Genomic DNA, 19,126 nt, shown 5'->3' with positions numbered 1-19,126 from the left:
TTTAAATACCTTTCCTCCACCTCTCCGCCAAACGCAGAAGCGGCTCATTACTTAAGCAAGGCCCCATTTTAATTTTGGAAGAAGATGCGGCCGCGGTTTTTGACACCGGGACACAGTTCATTGGTCTCTTTATTTTTTTATAAATGAATGCATCCTTGGAAGAAATAAAAATCAGGTGCCTCCGCTGCAAGGTCAGCAGGTTTGTGCATTTTAGCCGCTGACTGCACTGATTTCTTTTTTATTATTATTAACAAAATTGTATTGGTTTTTCAGGAAATGCATTTGTGTGGTATAGAATATAATCAAATGTTTCCACTAATTTAAAATTTTATATTTTCATTAAGAATCGCTTCAAAAAAATGTCCAACAAAAACAATTTTCGAGAACCTAATTTTTTCTCAACGTTCAGTTGGTTTAAAATATAATTTAGATCCATCTCTTCAATTTCATGTTCATTTTTTATGAAAAGAAAATTATTTGGGGCATAAATAACTTTTAAGTTGTATTTTAATTTAAAATTTTATATGTGAGCTGTGCGTTGCAGGTCGCTATAAAATTTCTTGTCACGCTCGTTTGATTTATTTTCTTATATTTTATGACATCATTGATCAGAACCCAAATAACAAATGAATTCAAAATATAGAAAAAGAAACTGAGTTAGGAATGAGTGTGTGAACGGACGCTGCACCTGTATCGACTGAGCGGAAGCCGAATGCTCGAGGCAAATAAATAAATAAAGTATATATAAGCCTCTCGCCGCATGCACCTGACGTGGAAGGCCGGAGGAGATACGATTGACTCTTGGATAAAGCCATTTGAATAACGCTCTAATTTAATTATAATATTATAATGCACTTGAGGCAAGTGTTTATGATGTTTTCTGTATTTTTTTTCTAGAATAGGTGAAGAATTATAATGTTAGAGATATTTTTTGCATTTTTTTTAAAGGGTTTCATTAAAATTTACCAGTTGATAGTAGCGTTAAGTACTGCCTAAATTCAGAAAGCTGTTTAAATTTACAGTTTTTTCCCCACTCAGCAAATTTTTTCACAAAATTCGTTTAAAAATTTCATCTAGCCGTTAGAGAACCTTTAAACTTTTTTTGGGAAAAATCTAAATGGCCAAAATTAAGTTAATTATTTAAGAACCATCTCAGAAAAAATATATTTTTCATTTTAATAATTTCTATGATTTTCAGAGGCAAACTCCTCGGACCCTTACGGCTATCCGAGACTGCGTAAATTACAAGAAATTATTTATTGATTTTCAAGGACAAAATTTCAAATTTTTCTGATAATGAAAACGCAATTAAAATGATAACTGAGCGAAGTTAAGTTGCGCTCTGGCCGCTACCGTAAAAAAACCAGAAGCGACAGCGTGAAACGCCCCCCTCTGTTGGCCAGCAGCGCTGAGCGCTGACCGATCAGATTGTTTTGGCCAATTTTCTCCGAAATTCACAGTGCTAGACTATGTTTTCTCACATGATTTAGAATCCTCTCATCGAGATCTATCCGACAGCCAGGGAAATGCGGAAATTCAGTGAAAATCGCGATTGCACAATTCCTTTTAGAATTCTCCCGTTTAAATTTAGGCCGATTTTCTAGAAAATTTATGGTTTACGTATTTTTTCAACTGTAAATGATCCTTAGGACCTTAAAGGATTTTGCGGGGAAATTCGCTATCATTCCTCTTTCATTCTTTTCAGACAAGATGCTCGTTTTCAGATCAATTGTCTCTCATATATTTTAATCATCATTATAAGATTTTGCCTTGCTAATTTGTGTGTTACTGATTTTAAGTTAAGAATCCAAAAATGTATGAATAGTAAATAACTTTCGGAAACCCGCACATTTTCAAGAATTTTGGAATTCAGTAATTTAACTTTATAAAACTTTATTTTTTAACAATTTAAAAGACATAATTTTTTTTCTTCAAACTAGTAAGATCCAATACCTTTTTATTCAGAAAACAAATCAGATTAAATACAGATCACGTTAATGTCTTCAGATTAGTCGTCATTTTGATCCAGGTGATGTACGGCTGGACCAGAGTGTAGGCGCTGGGATATTGGCTCGGGCAGCCCAGGGTTAGGGAAGTCAATCCGTAAAGTGTATTCGTGCCTTCTGCTTCATCGATGTGCACGACAGGCGAGCCAGCTTCATTCTAAGAAATTAATAATTTTAAACTGAAAAAAAAAACAGAAAATAGTCTCTTACATAGCAAAATCCTTTGGTTCCACCTGCGGTGCCCAAACATCCGGTGTTCCTTGGGTAGGCGACGAAGAAGCTTGCAGTTTGTGACAGACACTCGGACTTTTTCACATTCGTCATGTCGACGAATTGCAAAGGCAAACCAGTCGCGTCTGGATCTTGGGCTGAAATCAATTGAACGAGAGATGTTAAAAATACGAAGAATCAAAAAAAGAGCTGCAACTTACTGTTGTCATTAAGGCCAGCTCCGAAGGTCCTGAGCTGAACACCATCCATATTTATGACACTTTCGGTCGACAGCTTGATGGTCGAAGAAAAAGCTGGGAAAATACACCAGTTGTATGAGCCGTTAGTGTTCGAAGCCACCAATTAAGAGATGGCGCCACCGTGTAATTTAGTAATAAATTAATTTTAATGCACTTCCGCTGCGATTTCAGACTCAATCCTGTCAATGTGAATTTTTCACTTAATATATGCTCTCTTTTGACGTGCTGAAAACCAAAATCGGATCAGCCAATCACCGTATAATGGCAAAAAACTATTTTTTTAAACAGAAAATCTTTTCCAATGATTCTACGGCGAGTGGCTGGACTGATTTTGTTTTTCAGAATGTCAACAGAAAGAATATTAATTGAAGAATGCACAGAGAAAGGATTGAGTCTGAAATCGCAGCGGAAATGAATTAAATTAAATTTATTATGAAAGTATACGGTAGCACCATCTGTTTGCGGCTTCGAACACTAATTTAAGAATTATTATTGCGGTTCTTACCTCCGAGTCTGATGGTTGGTGCCATCCTGACCAGTGCGATATCATTTAACAAAAAGTTGCGGACGAATTTGGGATGAACGAAGGGAGTGCCGAAAGTCACCTGCCCAACGCCGCCGCTGGATACGTCGGCAGCCACCACAGTCAGAGCCGACCTGAAAATCACTTGGTTCGAATTCAACAAGGGAAAAAATTAATTGTTTTGCTCACCCAGCGACACACTGAGCGGCAGTGAGCGCCCATCCGGTCGACAGTAAAGCACCTCCGCACACGATAGTATTTCCACTAAGTGGAACAGTTACAACTGCAACGTTGTAACTGTGCTCTCCTAGTGGAAGAGGATCTCCTCCCAATATTCTCTTGTCCTCCTCTTCGCCCGGTTGGTTCCCTTTGGCTGGTTTGGAGGACAAAATCTGGCTTTGAGTGGCGGCCTGAAAATTCTTCATCGCTTCAATTAACTCTGGGATCGTTGGACCTAAAAATAATAATGAAATTATTGTTAATATTTTCTGGGCATGAGTCACGCAAATATATGCTTTCAAGCTGTAAACTTTACTTCATTTTTTGGAAATATTTTCGCTTTCACGGGTTGCATGTGTGAACGTGTTAAAAAAATATTTACAAATCTGGAAAACCTGATTTTTTTCGACTTATTTGCTGCGCACTCTCCAACCTGATACAAAAATAAGGGTTGGGATGTTAATTTAGGGGGAAAAGTGCTGAATTTTTTACCTGTGGCTCCTGTCACGGAGAGTCCTTGTATTATTTGCAGTAATTGAGTTTTGTCGCCCGGAACTGCATCCGGTTTCGGTTTATTTACGTCCTGTGGAAAATATGAAATTTATTTCAATCAAAAAATGAGGATTTTAAGACCGGATATTTACCTTATCAGCTGGTAATTCCACTTTGACTCCTTCCTGAACGTTTGTAGCCTGTGAAAAATTATTCTAATTTTTAATCAAAAATTTTCAATACATTTTACAGCAAACCAATCAATTCATAATTATAAAAAAAATACATTGTAAAATGCTGCACTTCTTTTAAAATAAGCAATGAAACGGTTTAAGGTTATCAAAGTTTTGATAAAAAATTCACTTTCTCGCTTGGAGCCGGAGCACGTTGAGAAAATTAAATTGTCAACCAAATTAAGTTCTAAAACTAGACTAAGTCCAAGTCTGTTTTATCAGGAAATACGAATATGCCTTGCTTGAGATTAAATTCCAAAAATTATTTCCCTTGCTCTCTTATAGAAAAAATCACGCTCACCTTTGCTGACACGTTGGCGAGGAGGACCAAAAGCACGATTCCTACGAAAAAGCGCATGGTGAGGCAGACTGCAGTCGACAACCGACTTGGTGCTCCGCGGACCCTTTAAATACCTTTTTCCACCTCTCCGCCAAACGCAGGAGTGGTTCATTTGTCAAGGAAGGAATTTCCGATCCTGAGACCTGATTTTTTTGTGCATTTTTTAACCTTGCAAGTTCATTGGTCTCAGAATTTCAATAATAATTAAGCAGAGAGAGAGAGAGAGAGAGAGAGAGAGAGAGAGAGAGAGAGAGAGAGAGAGAGAGAGAGAGAGAGAGAGAGAGAGAGAGAGAGAGAGAGAGAGAGAGAGAGAGAGAGAGTTGCCTAAGAGATCAGATGGATAAAATTAGAAATAAAATAAAAATGAGTGCATAAATTAAAAGGAAACTATGCAGTTGCATAACGACTGCTAGAGAGGTAAATAAAAATGCGGTTTGATGCTTCGATGCAGCTTGGCGCATTGATCCTTCTAATTCAATAAATTATTGCCTTCGATTTACAAAAAGTAATTTAATAAAAATTGTTTTGAATTCAAATTTTCCAACAATTTCTTTTGTATTTTCTCAAGTCCTGGTTTTATTTTGTAAAAGAAAATAATTCATTTTGCAGTTTTAGATCCATTTTTATTTCGTCAACAAAACAATAACAATTTAAATTACTATAAATGTCAAAAATCAACCGATACCTTTTTATTTAGAACAAAAACAAATGAAATACAGATCACGTTAATGTCTTCAGATTAGTCGTCAATTTGATCCAGGTGATGTACGGCTGGACCAGAGTGTAGGCGCTGGGATATTGGCTCGGGCAGCCCAGGGATAGGGAATTCAATCCGTAAAGTGTAGTCGTGCCTTCTGCTTCATCGATGTGCACGACAGGCGAGCCAGCGTCACTCTAAGAAATTTAGGCAATTAATAATTTTAAACTGAAAAAAATCTAAAAATAGTCTTACAGAGCAAAATCCTTTGGTTCCACCTGCGGTGCTCAAACATCCAGTGTTCGTCGGGTAGGCGACGAAGAAGCTTGCAGTTTGTGACAGACACTCGGACTTTTTCACATTCGTCATGTCGACGAATTGCAAAGGTCCCGATACACCAATGGCTGCAATTTTTAGTCGGACATTAGTTAAAAAAAATGGAGAGTTACTCGTTGACTCACTGTTATCACTGGCGCCAATGCCAAAGGTCCTGAGCTGGACATTGTCCATGCTGGTGGTAGTGGCGGTCGAGAGCCGGATAGTCGAAGCAAAAGCTTTAAAATGCGTCAGTTGAAAAGAAGCAGGGAATCAATTGCGGGGCTTACCTCCGAGCGTGGTGGGTGTTGCTAACTTGACCAGCGCGATGTCATTTAACAGAAAATTCAGCACGAATTTGGGATGGACGAACGGAACGCCAACCGACGTCGACGGGCCTGCTACTACCTGGATTAAAGCCGACCTGCGAAATCACTCGGTTCGAATTGAACAAGGGAAAAGATTAATTATTGTGCTCACCCAGCGACGCATTGGGCGGCGGTGAGTACCCATTGCGCCGACAGCAATGCACCTCCGCAGATTCTAGCTGGCCCACTCACTGGTACGGTTACAAGAAAAGCGTTGAAGGTTTGCTCTCCTGGGACAACTAAATCTCCTCCTAATATTCTGTTGACCACCTCGGCCGATTTGCTTCCTGCAGCCGCCAGTGCAGCCGCCAAGGCTTGAGTGGAGTTGTGCCGCTTCTTATCGGCCTCTAATAACGCTTCGATTGCTGTAACTAATTTTAGAATTTTAGGATTCAATTTCTGAGTGTTCCGAATTTTACCTACCATTGTCCTCTCCCAACAGCTCTTCCAAGGTGTATTCTTTCTCTTCAGTTTTGTTCACCGGCACTGCCTCCTTTTCCAGTTTTTCCTTTAAAAAATAAAACTCGCACGTATAAAGATCAAATATTTTAAATCTGAGATTTACCGTGTTAGCTGGTAATTCGACTCTAACTGCATCCTAAAATACAATTTATTTGTTAACCTCGCACTGATAGAAAATAAATCAAGCTCACCTTTGCGGAGACGTTGGCGAGGAGGACCAAAATCACGATTCCTACGAAAGAGCGCATGGCGAGGCAGACTGCAGTCGACAACCGACTTGGTGCTCCGCGGACCCTTTAAATACCTTCTTCCACCTCTCCGCCAAACGCAGGAGTGGTATTTTTTTTTTTTATTAAATCCACGCGCTCCTTTTAGAATCCCGAGACTTGATTTCGGTGCATTTTTACACCGGGACCGACTCAAAGATCAGAGAAATAAAATTTATCTGATGCTATAAATTTATAAAGTAGTTTTTGTTTAAAATTCGAAATTAATGATTTCAACAATTAATGCACAAACAAAAAACCGCATAATGATAGTTAAGTTTCGTATTTTCAATTTTTTCAACTGTTTGTAATGTAACACTTCCCTGCTAGATTTTTCCCTCGAGATTTAAAAACGCCAAGTCTTTTGGAAATAATTTCGGGAGGAAATTAAAAAATAAAATTTCCTATTCTTGAACTTTTAAGCAGATCTGGACGATTTTGATTGTAGTTGATGTTGCATTTTATCCTCCAGAGTGGTAAATAAAAGCTTTTTAATCGTTTTAAATAACAAAAACACAAAGCAATATTGATATTCAAAAAAATTTGACTCACACATATTAAGAAAACAACACATTGATGATAAATCTTTTATTAAAAAATCCAAAAAATTGCAAAACATAAAGCCAGATCTGAAACTAATAAATGAATATTCCACCAATTTGCATTTTTAGCAACAATAAGCCCGACACCTTTTTGTTCAGAAACGACAGCAGTGAATTAAGTGACCGTCAGCTTGGTCGTCGCTTTGATCCAGGCAATGTACGGGCCCACCAGCGTGTACGAGCTCGGATACGAACTCGAACAGCCCAGAAATTGAGAATTAACGCCGTAGACCTTGGTCGATGAGTCTCCGTCATTCGTGTACACGACAGGGGAGCCGGTGTCACCCTGAAAAACACGATTAATTTTAGAAATTAGGGGACTGATTTTGAAGCCGATTTTCACCTAAAACGTGGATTAAACCCCGAAATATATCGCAATTTTTCAAAATGATCATTTTTAACCAAATTAAAAGCAGATTTAGCATAATAATGATAACTTTTGACAAATTTAAAGAGGGTTTTAAACAATTTCTCACCCGTCAGAGGGATTTCGGGTGTGGTTTTTGGGATAATAAACATATTTTAATGTTGTTTTCTATTATTTCACCATCAGAAATTAAAATCTGAGGTCCAAATTAGTTAATCAAGCAAAAGTAAAAATATACGGTCTTCTAAAAGCAAACGAGCAAATTTCAAAACTTTTCTATCGAGACAATTTTTGTAATTATTTATTTGGCTTAAAAAAGATTTCTCTAGATTTCGGCTAAGCTAATAAAATCTGTTTTCTACAAATCTAAAAAAAACACTAAAATTGATTACAATTTAGAAGATTCTTACAAAACACCATCCTTTTGTCGCGACTGCGGTGCTCAAACATCCGGTGTTTGCAGGATAGACCACAAAAAAGTCTGCAGTGAGTGACAAACACGTTGCCTTTTTCACGTTCGACATGTCGACGAAATTCAAGGTTTCTCCTATGGCAGCATCTGAAATTACGAAAAAAAAACAATGTAAAAGCGAAAGAGATGCGCGGGATGTCTTTCTTACCGTTGTTTTCAGGGCCGAATCCAAACGTCCTGAGCTGCGCGTTTTCCATTGAACCGGTGCCGGCGGTCGAAAGTTTAATTGTAGAAATTAGGCCTGTGGACATTAATTTATTTATTTTTATTTTTTTTTTGTTAAATTGCGAAAGCATCTAAAAATAAAATTCATTCAAACAATGATTAAAAGCTTATTCGAAATTACTTTAGTATTTTTTCAAATTTTAGATTCTCTAGCTAATACACACTTTAAAAATTATATCAAAATTATCAATAAATAGGGCTGTGAATTTTAGACGGTCGATTGACTATTTTCTAAGCTTCAGATCATAGTGGGAATATCAAATTAGCACGAATCATGCAATTTTAAGCTATTTAAACCACACATAAAACCGTCTAAATAGTTAAGTTTGGCATGCAAAATTTTCCAACAACGTGATTTTTATGCTGTGAAAAATATTCATAACAAAATTTAAGCTGTGATGGGTCAAAAGCCAGTGAATTGAAACCAAACTTGACAATTTTACGCATTTTTTCGCAATTCAACCCTCAGGGTTATATCAGGGTAAGAATCTGAGTGTCAGAATCAATTTTTGGTAGTCCCATTTCGATTCCTACGGTGCGTTGAGGTAAACAGGACATGGAAAAATCGATTTTTAATTGACGGGCACATTTTCTAATTAAATGTCATGCTCGGGAGAACGGATTCGAGCCGCGTTCAAAACTTCTAACTTTGATTGCCACGAAACTGCAATTCTGAAAATTTGTTTACTTGCATAGAATTTCACAGGCTACAATTTGACTGTGTAAATAAAAAAATTAAATAAAAAAATCGACTTCTCAGAAAAGGTCGCAAAATGTGATCTTGACTTTTGGCCTGCAACCTTTTCAGGATAGGGAAAGTTGTTCAGGAAGAAAATCTAAGTCGGGTAGTCAAAGTTTTGTGATAAAATCTCAACGCAATCAAAAGTTGCAGTCCGACTTTGATTTTAAGAATTTATTTTTTCTAATTTTTTGGAATTATGAAAAAATCCCGGGCCTCAAAATCTGGAATTTCTGCATTTCCTAACAAGTAATTAAATAAAATCACTTAAAATTTTCATTTTCTTAAAATCCCGTCCAAATAATCGACCATTACTTTCTATTAATGAATTTGCTCGATTGAACAAAAAACTATATACCAGTGATTTTCCTTTAAAATTAATCATCAATCTAAATTTATCTGTAAATTGGCTCAGAAAAAACATAAAATTAAACATGAATTTGTGTGAAATATATAATGAAACGCTAAGGACACAATGAAAATTAAAACCGCCTAAGAAACAATCTAAAAAAATCGACTATTTTGGCAAAAAAAAAACCCCGTCTAAAATTCATAGCCCCTAATCAATAACTAATTTTAGAGAGTTAAAGGAGGGAGAAAATCAAACCCTTAATTATGTCACTCACTTCCTAGGGTGTACGGAGTAGCCGTCTTGAGCAGCGCAATGTCGTTCAGCGCGAAATTGCGCACGAATTTCGGATGAATCTTCGCTGTTGCAGATTTCGAAGTGCCTGAATCTACTGGCGTACCAACCGCACCAGCATAAACCGTAATTGAAGACGCCCTGCGAATCATTTTTGGCTCCTTATTTGCAAAGTAAAAAATAATGTTATTCCTAAATTTCAATTTTCAAAAAGTGTTTGAATTATTTTCATTTTTTTTTCGTGATTTTCATATTTTGCCAACTCCAAGTCTCGGGTTGAAACCATCTCAGAATTACACAGAATTGCACACCCCTGAGAGCTGAAGGGTTTAGGGGCGGTGCTAACCCTCCACCCCCAAAATACCACATTTCAACCCCTTTTTGGAAAACCTAAAAACAATTTTTTGCGTTTCATTCAAATAAAAAATTATTTGTGAGATTTGATTAATTTAATTTTATATTTTTAAGCCCCGAGGAAGCACGTCCTGGCTATTAAAATTGGAGCAGGGGGTGAGAGGAAAATCAAGACGATTTTAAATTCTGATTTTTTGCAACTCACCCTGCGACACATTGCGCGGCGGTTAGCACCCACTGGGTGGACAGCAGAGCGCCTCCGCAGGTTATGTCGCTGCCACTGTAAGGCACGGTTACCACAAGAACGTTGTAGGCGTGCTGTCCTTCCGTCACAGCCGTTCCTCCCAAAATTCGTCCACTTGAGCTGGCCACCGTTGTTGCAGAACTTTCTTCTTCTTTCATTTTTTCCCGCTTCTCGTTCGCGGCTTCGAGCGCCGCAATGCCTGTAACTGGTTGATTATTCTGATTCCTGCGGATTCGAATGAGGTGGTATTTTTATTTTTTGTGATACCATTGTCCTCTCCCAACAGTTCTTCCAGCGTGTATTCTTTTATTCCAGACTCTTCAAACTGGCCCTCGACTTTCTCAGTTTCATTCTTAGATTGGTTCGTCGCCTTGAACATTTTGTGGAACACGTAAAATTTATAAAAGTCCTGTTGATATTTTTATAACCATAAGGAAAATTTTAAGACTTATATTGCCTCAATTAATGTAGGATATTTTTGGATTTTTTTATTAAATATGGGAAAAACTCAAAAACCGATAAAAAAATCCACACATCTAGCAATTTTTATAGTGTTACTTTTTAGGAATAAATTAAAAAATGTGTTATTTCTTTGTACAAACCAAATAAATATTCTTATATTTACAAGTGGCCATTAATAGGCGTTTTGCGCCTGCTCTTCGGACGAAATCGACCAAAATATTCAAATTGGAAAAATGGCAAAAAAACAGTCCTCAAGGCACGCGACCTGAGGAAAGTCGGTCATAGGCAAGGGAGTAAAATCCTGGCCGTTGGAAAGGTGCGAAAACCAGCAAAGTGGCGTGACGGCACACCGGTGCGCCTCCCAGCCCGATGAGAATTTCAAGTCACTCAATTAACAACCTATTTTGCAGAGTTCGCTAATTTTGCAATGCGTAAAAATGCACCGCTGGAGTTTTGCAAAAACGTTAAAACAGCTGGAAAAAACTACCAGTTTTTGGAATTTCCGCATTTTTTCCGATTTAACCCCCGAAAAAGTCACATTACTCGCCAAAAAAAGTGTGAAATTTTGGAGATTTACGATTAATTGTTAGAATTTTCGGTCTTTTGGTGAAACAATTGGCAATTTTATCGACCAATAAAATGCATAATATAAGTGTATCGAAAAAATGCGCAAAATTGCAGAAAAACCCGCAAAAAATTATTTTTTGATATGCAGTTTTTTTTTCTGGAAAAATGCGGGTTTTTGCGAACCTTGCCTTTTTACAGAACACCAGCAATAACAAATAAGAACTGGTTGGTTCTCCTTATTGTAAAGATCGGTACAAACCAAATTAAAAATACATAACAAATAAAATTTCTGATTTAAAATAATGAAACTGGTGTAATAGGTATAGGAAGATAAAAAATCAACAGAAAATTTGTAAGTAATTTCTTCGGATCTAAAAAAGTAATCAATAAATTGTGAAAAGCCGGCGCGACACTTTGTGCGAGCCGCGTGCTGCGGCTTACTCTGCCTTAGGCAAAACTATGAATCAAACATTCCACGAAAACAAGCAATTTTTCGCCTTGAAAGTGTTGTTTACACGGACCACCAATCTTTTAGATTTTTTTAAAATAAAAATTTTTGTTAAAAAGTTTCAAAGCAATTTTGGCTCGACTGAATTTTGGTTTAAACCCATCAAAAGAAATAATTTAAGTGGCAGGTTTGAGAATTAAATAACTGCAGCGGAAGTAAATTAAAATAGAAACGAACCCTTGGCAATTAGAAAAATAAATAAAAAATCCACTGATCCAAGAAATTGTTTAAATTGAAAACTAAAATATTTCTACTAACCAAAGCAGAAGCATGGGCGAGGAGGATGACCGAAAGACCAATCGCTAAAAACGTTCGCATGGTGAAGCCGAAAGGTTTTGGAGCAATTTTCGCACTGCACACGCTTATATTACCTTGCTCATGCTCCTCCAGCAGATTTGGGAAGGAGAAGAAAGGAATGTGTGTATAAAGAGCAACAGCGAGGAGCGTAAAATGTATGTACCTTCGTGCGCGGCAACTGATCCTCCGCAACCTTTGCGCATTGCAAGTGAATTGGGCAAAAAAAAATCTCTTATCCTCTTGTAAAAAAGGAAAGTTTATTGATCTATGTCGTGCGCGCTTTGTGGATGCAGGTGTGATAAATGCGCGAAAAGAGCTGATTTTAAATACTCCCGAAATTTCAAGGCGACCAGCGTTCAAGGCTGCGCGCGGGATCAGCGGACCCAGCAATTAGCAATTGATCAGAGTAGGAAAAAACTGAGTGGCCGGGACGCGTAATTATTTTGGAATAGAACTTACTCTACCCATCCTGCAAGATCATAATTGCAAATACTTCCCACCGTTAGACTCGTCTGGGTCTCCCCTGATCTGCTGAAGGGTTTAGGGGTGCTTACCCTCCACCCTTAGGTTGCTTAACCCCTTGAAAAAATTAAATATTATATAGCTCTGCTTTTTTGTATACTTAAATTCAATTTTAAAAATCATTTTTCTGTTCAAGTTTGGAAGGAATGGACGCAGGGGTGATAATTTAGAAGGATTTTAGGATAATTTTAATCCCATTTAAAGAAAATGGGGAAACAAGCTAATTTTTTTATCAAATTGGTAGCAATGGGGTTAAAAGGGGATGGGGGTTTGCACTCCATAAATAGTTTAGCTGCTTAGTGGAGGTCGAGAGGAGTCTAACGGTGGGTAGTTTTTGCAATTCTGACGATCAGAATCCGAGATTTGGTGGTGCAAAAGAACCAAAAAATCGCAAAATGTCATTTTTTTAATTTTCGAAGACAATAATAAAACCACTCCAAAATTTTCAGCCAGCTTTTTTGCTGACGCGCATAATTATTATTATATTTTCGCATTTGAAAACGGAAAATATATTGGCATGTATATTGAAATCCTGTCCGGTCCTTTTCCACTTAAAATATTTCCGGTTCCGTGTGACAATAACTGGAAAAGGATTCGGATTCCGGTTCCCAGTTTCGCTTTACTGTCTTGGGATACGCTGGCGTGATATTGTTTTAGGCGTGCAGAAAGAGAGAAAGCATAAATAGCGGAGTGTAAGAGAATCACGGAAAATAACAATAGGAAACGAGGGTTTGCCCGAGTCACAAGCAAGAGATAAACACGGGATACAGAGAGGAGGTATCTGACACCTCTCCTGATTAGTTTATCTCAATGATATTTAGCAAAAGGTGTACGTTTTCTTGACATAATCTAAAAATGAGGAAAAACTCAAAAATGTCCAAGGTTATGCTATTTAAATTTGACACCGTTCCCGTGCGTATGTATTTTTTTATAACTCTTCTGCGAATAGCTTAGTCTGCATGATTATCAAGAATCATGCAGGCTCGCTTGATTCTTTTTAAAGATGCTCGCTTTCAGACCAGATCAGTTCATTGGTCTGTGTATTTTAATCATTATATATAGTAGGAGCAGGGGGGAAATAGCAAAAACGATGATATTCCTCCACTGTTCGGCCAAAGGTTTGTTCATTTTAAACCCTGACAATTAACTATTTGTGATATTCAATTTTTTTAATAATTTAATTTGTAAATTATACATTGGAAAACCCCCTTTAAAAAAGTTAAATGCAAACGATATTAGTTTACAGATGTTTTTTGCCATATTTGTGAGGAAATTATGTTGATTATTTTCGTGCGCGCTTTGTGCGGATGATGGGATAATTGCTTGGAAACAAGAGTACGTGGGGCAGGGCACGAAAAGCAGTAGTTGTTTCCAAAATCATTATTTATGCCGGCCACTGAGTGAGCAATTTCAAGCTCCGAAGCTGCGAGTACGCTGATCCCGCGGCCTTGGGTGCTCGTCGCCTTGAAATATTGTATATCTATTCATTACAACTTGCATATAACCATCCGCAAAAAAACCATCACCATTCGCAATTTTATTTTCAAGTTAACCTTTTACATAAATTTATCTAGGAATTATTTTAATTTGAAAAATATGCATTAAAATTTTGGAACTTTAAATTAGCACACAAAAAATGAGTTTATTTTATTTATTAAAGTTTATTCGAGTTATTTGCCTCATTTATGTGCACAACAGCCGAGCCATAGTTTCATTCTAAGATTCAGGTAATTAAAAATAAGTATAAAATTGTACACTAATTAATTTAAACCTTTAAAAATTAGATATTATTTTCCTTCTACTTTGTATGGGCACAAATGCAGAAATAATCTTAAAAAAATAATAATCAGTTTAAATATTACTCACCTGTAATTTTAAATAAATTTCCGTCCGTTTTTGCTAATAATAAACCCAATATTTCTTGGGCTGACATAATCCATATTTGTAATCCTTATCTTTTTGTGTTTTTATGAAAGAAAAATTAAAAGGCAGCCAAAAAATGCAAAACGTAAAAGTCAGATTGGCAACAATAAATTCAAATTTCATCCATCATAATCAATCAAAAATTTCCGAAATAATTCCCGCAAATTTGCATTTCTAGCAACAATAAGCCCGACACCTTTTTGTTCAGGAACGACAGCAGGGAATTAAGTGAGCGTCAGCGTGGTCGTCGATTTGATCCAGGCAATGTACGGGCGCACCAGCGTGTAGGAGCTCGGATACGCACTCGAACAGCCCAGAAATTGAGAATTAACGCCGTAGACCTTGGTCGATGAGTCTCCGTCATTCGTGTACACGACAGGGGAGCCAGTGTCACCCTGAAAAACACGATTAATTTTAGAAATTCGGGTTGAGCACGGATTTTGAAGATGATTTTTAGCAATATAGCAATTTTCAGAAATAATAATTTTTAACCTGATTCAGAGCATATTTAATGGTTACGAAATGTTTTTTACATTACCGGCAAAATATATTGAGGGTTTTAATTGATTTGTCACCCTTCAGCGGATTTTTGGGGGTGTTTTATGGCTTTAAAATATATTCACCGATTTAAAGCGTCGTTTTCTGTTTTTTTTATTCACCAGAACTTTGGATCTGAGGTCTTAATTAATTAGTTTGTCTAGTTCTTTACAAAGGAACAGTACAAATATACAAGTCTAATTTGATGATCAACTAAAGCCAATGAGCAAACTTTATCGAGACTGTTTTTTCGATTATTGGGTTAAAAAATAATAATTTTTAGCGTCTCATGATACAATTCTATACATATTTTTTAAATAGACTTCCCTGAAAATCGGATAAGCAAAAGTCCTTTCCTACCAATGTTAGTCAGACTCCAAAAAAGGGACTAAAAATTATTACAATTTAGACAATTCTTACAAAACACCATCCTTTCGTTGCAACTGAGGTGCTCAAACATCCAGTATTTGCAGGATAGACCACAAAAAAGTCTGCAGTGAGTGTCAAACACGTGGACTTTTTCACGTTCGACATGTCGACGAATTGAAAGGAATTTCCTTTGGCAGCACCTGAAATTATGAAAAACACACACAATAAATAAAAGCGAAAGATGCGCGGGTTGTCCTTCTCACTGTTGTCATTAGCAGGGCCGATTCCAAACGTCCTGAGCTGAGCGTTTTCCACGGAACCGACGCTCGCGGTCGAAAGTTTGATTGTGGAAATAGTGTCTGTGGACATATGTCCGAAGGGCTGTCAAATTGCAGCAGCATCAAAAATTGCAGTTCATTTCGAACCACAATTAAAAACGTACACAAACAGTTTTGAAGAGTCGTGTACGATTGTGAATTTCCCCGCAAAATCTTTTAAAACACATATACAGATTAGGTTCTGAATCATGCACAGTTAAAAATTACGCAATAGGAAAAGTACTTTAAATTTTTGAGAAAATCATTAGCATTGTTTTAATCGTGATTTTCACTTAAATTCCGAATTTTCTCAAAGAAAAAAAATCAAGTATCTGCAGGAACAAAAAGAAATTTATTTCTAGATGGCCTCCTCTATAAATAACGCAAATTTGCGCATAATTTTTCTTATCATTGTAAAACACAAATAATACAGTTCTTGGAAAGGCAAAAATGCCACTTGTTTCAAATTTGAGATGATCTTCGCTTCCAGAGGTGCAAAAAATCGTTAGATCAAAAGAAAAATTGCATTAATTAATTTTTTAAATATTCATAGTGAAAGCATTAAAAATCTATTTTTGAGCACCAAAAATTTTTTCAAATTGTATATTCCCAAGCAGATATACCGGTAGTAAAAATTATCATAGCTGATTTTGGGGATTGGAAATGATTCAGCGAGTCTCCAAAAACCGTTCTCACTCACTTGAAAGGGTGTACGGAGTAGCCGTCTTGAGCAGCGCAATATCATTCAGCGCGAAATTGCGCACGAAGCCAGGATGAATCGTCGCTGTTGCAGCTCTAGCTTTACCCAAATTTACTGGCGAATTAATCGCACCAGCAAAAATTTGAATTGCAGACGCTCTATATGAATCATTTTTGGCTCCTTTGTTTACAAAATCCAAAAATAATGACGTTTTTCCCAAATTTGAGTTTTCAAAGTGTGTTCAAAAGTTATCCCATGACCACGTTTGGAAATTTCAAAGTAGCATTTTTTCGTTTTGTAAGACAATTAGGCTCGTCTTGACCGCCCCTGACTAGCTGAAGGGTTTATGGGCGGTGCTCACCCTCCACCCTCAAATCGCCATAATTCAACCCCTTTGAAAACTCTTAAAACTGTTAAAACATTCCAGCTTTAATTTTGAAATGAAATAGATGTGTTATACTAGTTTAAAGTGAGATTTGGTGTATTTAATATATTTTAAAGCCCTCAGAGGAAGCACATTTTTGCTATTAAATTAGAGCAGGGGGTAAGAGGAGGAATGATGACTAGAATTTGAAATTCTGTTTGTTTTTTACCCTAGATTGCAGTGCACTAAAAGAACTCCTCACCCTGCGACACATTGCGCGGCGGTTAGCACCCATTGAGGGGACAGCAGCGCGCCTCCGCAGTAAATTTTGCTGCCGCTGTAAGGTACAGTTACCACAAGAACGTTGTAGGCGTGCTCTCCGGACTTCACAATGGTTCCTTCCAAAATTCTTCTACTTTTCTTGACAACCCTTTTTGTAGACCATTTTTTTATTTTTCTGGCGATGTTCCGCTTCTTTTCCGCTGCTTTAAGAGCCGCAATGCCTGTAACTATTTTAACAATTTGGTCTGGATTCTAGATTCCAAAGAGGTGCTCTTTTTGATACCATTGTCCCCGTCCAACAGTTTTTCCAGCGTGTATTCTTTTATTGCGGGACTTTCAAACTGGCCCTTTGCTTCACTCTTCGTTCCATCCGTACCCTTGAAAAGTCTCGTGAATAAAAATAATTTAAATATGTATAATATATATGTTCCTGTCGTGGTGTTGTGAACCAAATGGGAGATTTTAAATTTTAATGCTTATATAGGATATTATTAGTGGATATTTTTCTATGATTTTTTTCGATTTAAGGAAATATCGTAAAATATAATTTAAATTTTTCTATAGTGGCGAAATTTTGTGGAAAATCTTAAAAATTCCAACATTTTTGTTAAATCACCATGAGATTAGATCACTTCTAACGATTTTTGTAATGGTTCTTACGAAGGCATAGATTATAAAATATATTATGAATTTTTAATTTTTAATTTAAATTAATATAAAACTGGCGTAACAGGTTGAGGAAGATAGGACGAAAATTTGTGTAATGCGAGATTTATATACATGGATTTAAAAATGCAATCACAATTTAGATAGTCCATAGTAAAACAGTATGGGCTTTCGCAACGGTCAATTAGAAAAATAGAACCACGCACTGATCCAAAAAACCTATTCGAAAGATTTTCCCTAAAAAATAATTAAATTTAAATTTCAAACTTTTCTACTAACCCTAGCATGAGCATTTGCGAGGAGGACCAAAAGAACAATCGCCAGAAAAGAGCGCATGGTGCCGCCGAATGGTTTTTTGAGTAAATTTCTGCACTGCACACGCTTATATTGCCTTGGTCATCCTCCTCACCTCCTCCGTGTCAGGGTTTTACCTGACGCTATTACAATCGCATTAGTAACTGATTTATACCGATATATAACGACAAGATAGATGTCAGGGTTTTTCGAAAATTACAATCGCATTAACAATTAATGTTGTTTATCGATATATATGCGATATATATAACGACGTAAATTTTCGGGCGCCTTAAAGGGAGAAACTCAGGTATACTTAAAAGCACCGCAAGAGCTTTCCCACTCTCGAGCGCACACACACACACACACACACACACACACACACACACACACACACACATCCTCGCTCTCCTGACAATTGACAATATACGTGAGCAAGAGGGCAATTCTCTCGATCCCCCGCTCGTCCCTCTCAGGATTTGCCAATTTGGCAATGCGCAAAAAATAGCTGGATAAACCCACAGTTTTGGGGTTTTCCGCATTTTTCCGAATTTTTACCCCGAAAATTTCCCATTTCGCGCCAAAAAGTAAGATATTTTAGAAAATTACAATTGTCGTTACAGTTTTCGGTTATTAATTTTTATCCTTTCTTTACACACTAGCCCTCTAAAAATTAGGAAAAACAAAAAATCCAGGTAGCTGATTGGTTTCAACTTTTGTTCATTAATGAAGCAGGGCCGAGCACTGTCAGAGGTGGATCTTACTTCATAATTTTAAAAAAATCTACAAAAATAACTGTTTTTTTCGCTTGATTTCGATCTTGCTCGTCTTGATCTAACCAGCATAAAAAAATCAATTTTTTACTATCATAAAGACAATAAAGGATTAAATAATGGATTTCCCGCTTTTTTAATTTACAGCTTGATCTTGATCTAGCTCGTCGCGGAAAAATAACTTTTGCCGTATTATTATTGAAAATTGGTCCAATTCCAATTTCGCTTTTAAGCTTTTGGAAATCTGCTCAGCGTCGAGACAAATCAAAATGATAAGTGATTTTGAAATTTTGGAAATAAAATAAAACATTATTTTTATTGTTTAATTATTTCTCACCTGTATCATTATTTGTTAATTTCCGTCCTTTTTTAATTGGAATAATAACCTAGATTTCATTCAACAAAATTACCTAATTATGTTCCGCAAATTTGAATTTCTAGCAATAACAAAGCCGACACTTTTTTGGTCAGAATGACGACGGAAAGTGGAGTGAATAAATAAAATGTA

General features: G+C 36.7%; 3 protein-coding genes across 4 annotated transcripts; all 3 read right to left on the bottom strand.

Annotated features, from left to right (window-relative positions):
* Window positions 1–1,989: 1,989 nt before the first annotated feature.
* On the bottom strand, window positions 1,990–4,301 carry LOC135937419 (trypsin I-P1-like). Its single transcript, XM_065480570.1, has 8 exons — window positions 4,245–4,301; window positions 3,863–3,910; window positions 3,711–3,801; window positions 3,189–3,453; window positions 2,982–3,133; window positions 2,438–2,530; window positions 2,217–2,374; window positions 1,990–2,163 (listed from the first exon to the last, which is right to left on the bottom strand). The coding sequence occupies exons 1-8, from the start codon at window positions 4,299–4,301 to the stop codon at window positions 1,990–1,992; spliced, it is 1,038 nt and encodes a 345-aa protein (XP_065336642.1).
* Window positions 4,302–4,895: 594 nt separating this feature from the next.
* On the bottom strand, window positions 4,896–6,373 carry LOC135937418 (brachyurin-like). Its single transcript, XM_065480569.1, has 7 exons — window positions 6,317–6,373; window positions 6,087–6,261; window positions 5,776–6,034; window positions 5,586–5,719; window positions 5,442–5,534; window positions 5,236–5,384; window positions 4,896–5,177 (listed from the first exon to the last, which is right to left on the bottom strand). The coding sequence occupies exons 1-7, from the start codon at window positions 6,371–6,373 to the stop codon at window positions 5,004–5,006; spliced, it is 1,041 nt and encodes a 346-aa protein (XP_065336641.1). The 3' UTR covers window positions 4,896–5,003.
* Window positions 6,374–6,964: 591 nt separating this feature from the next.
* On the bottom strand, window positions 6,965–11,979 carry LOC135937709 (brachyurin-like). Of its 2 annotated transcripts, none has more exons than XM_065480892.1 (7): window positions 11,833–11,979; window positions 10,305–10,407; window positions 9,999–10,242; window positions 9,423–9,580; window positions 7,981–8,073; window positions 7,771–7,919; window positions 6,965–7,279 (listed from the first exon to the last, which is right to left on the bottom strand). In XM_065480892.1, the coding sequence occupies exons 1-7, from the start codon at window positions 11,890–11,892 to the stop codon at window positions 7,109–7,111; spliced, it is 978 nt and encodes a 325-aa protein (XP_065336964.1). In that variant the 5' UTR covers window positions 11,893–11,979; the 3' UTR covers window positions 6,965–7,108. The 2 variants fall into 2 exon arrangements, with proteins under 2 accessions (XP_065336964.1, XP_065336965.1); XM_065480893.1 differs by having other exon boundaries at window positions 9,999–10,236.
* Window positions 11,980–19,126: the final 7,147 nt, after the last annotated feature.

This window comes from Cloeon dipterum, chromosome 2 (genome assembly GCF_949628265.1).
Source record: "Cloeon dipterum chromosome 2, ieCloDipt1.1, whole genome shotgun sequence".
Lineage (NCBI taxonomy): Eukaryota > Metazoa > Arthropoda > Insecta > Ephemeroptera > Baetidae > Cloeon > Cloeon dipterum.
This window is presented reverse-complemented; position numbering and strand designations above follow the sequence as displayed.

Excerpts from the sequence above, each read along its gene's own strand:
- LOC135937419 (XM_065480570.1), bottom strand. The coding sequence starts at position 4,301 with ATGCGCTTTTTCGTAGGAATCGTGCTTTTGGTCCTCCTCGCCAACGTG. Across the intron at positions 2,531-2,981 it reads ACCAACCATCAGACTCGGAG|CTTTTTCTTCGACCATCAAG; the intron begins GTAAGAACCGCA and ends GTATTTTCCCAG. Across the intron at positions 2,164-2,216 it reads GAACCAAAGGATTTTGCTAT|AATGAAGCTGGCTCGCCTGT; the intron begins GTAAGAGACTAT and ends TTAATTTCTTAG.
- LOC135937418 (XM_065480569.1), bottom strand. The coding sequence starts at position 6,373 with ATGCGCTCTTTCGTAGGAATCGTGATTTTGGTCCTCCTCGCCAACGTC. Across the intron at positions 5,385-5,441 it reads CATTGGCGCCAGTGATAACA|CCATTGGTGTATCGGGACCT; the intron begins GTGAGTCAACGA and ends TAAAAATTGCAG. Across the intron at positions 5,178-5,235 it reads GAACCAAAGGATTTTGCTCT|AGTGACGCTGGCTCGCCTGT; the intron begins GTAAGACTATTT and ends TAAATTTCTTAG.
- LOC135937709 (XM_065480892.1), bottom strand. The coding sequence starts at position 11,892 with ATGCGAACGTTTTTAGCGATTGGTCTTTCGGTCATCCTCCTCGCCCAT. Across the intron at positions 10,243-10,304 it reads ACTGTTGGGAGAGGACAATG|TTACAGGCATTGCGGCGCTC; the intron begins GTATCACAAAAA and ends ATAATCAACCAG. Across the intron at positions 8,074-9,422 it reads TACTCCGTACACCCTAGGAA|GCCTAATTTCTACAATTAAA; the intron begins GTGAGTGACATA and ends TAATGTCCACAG.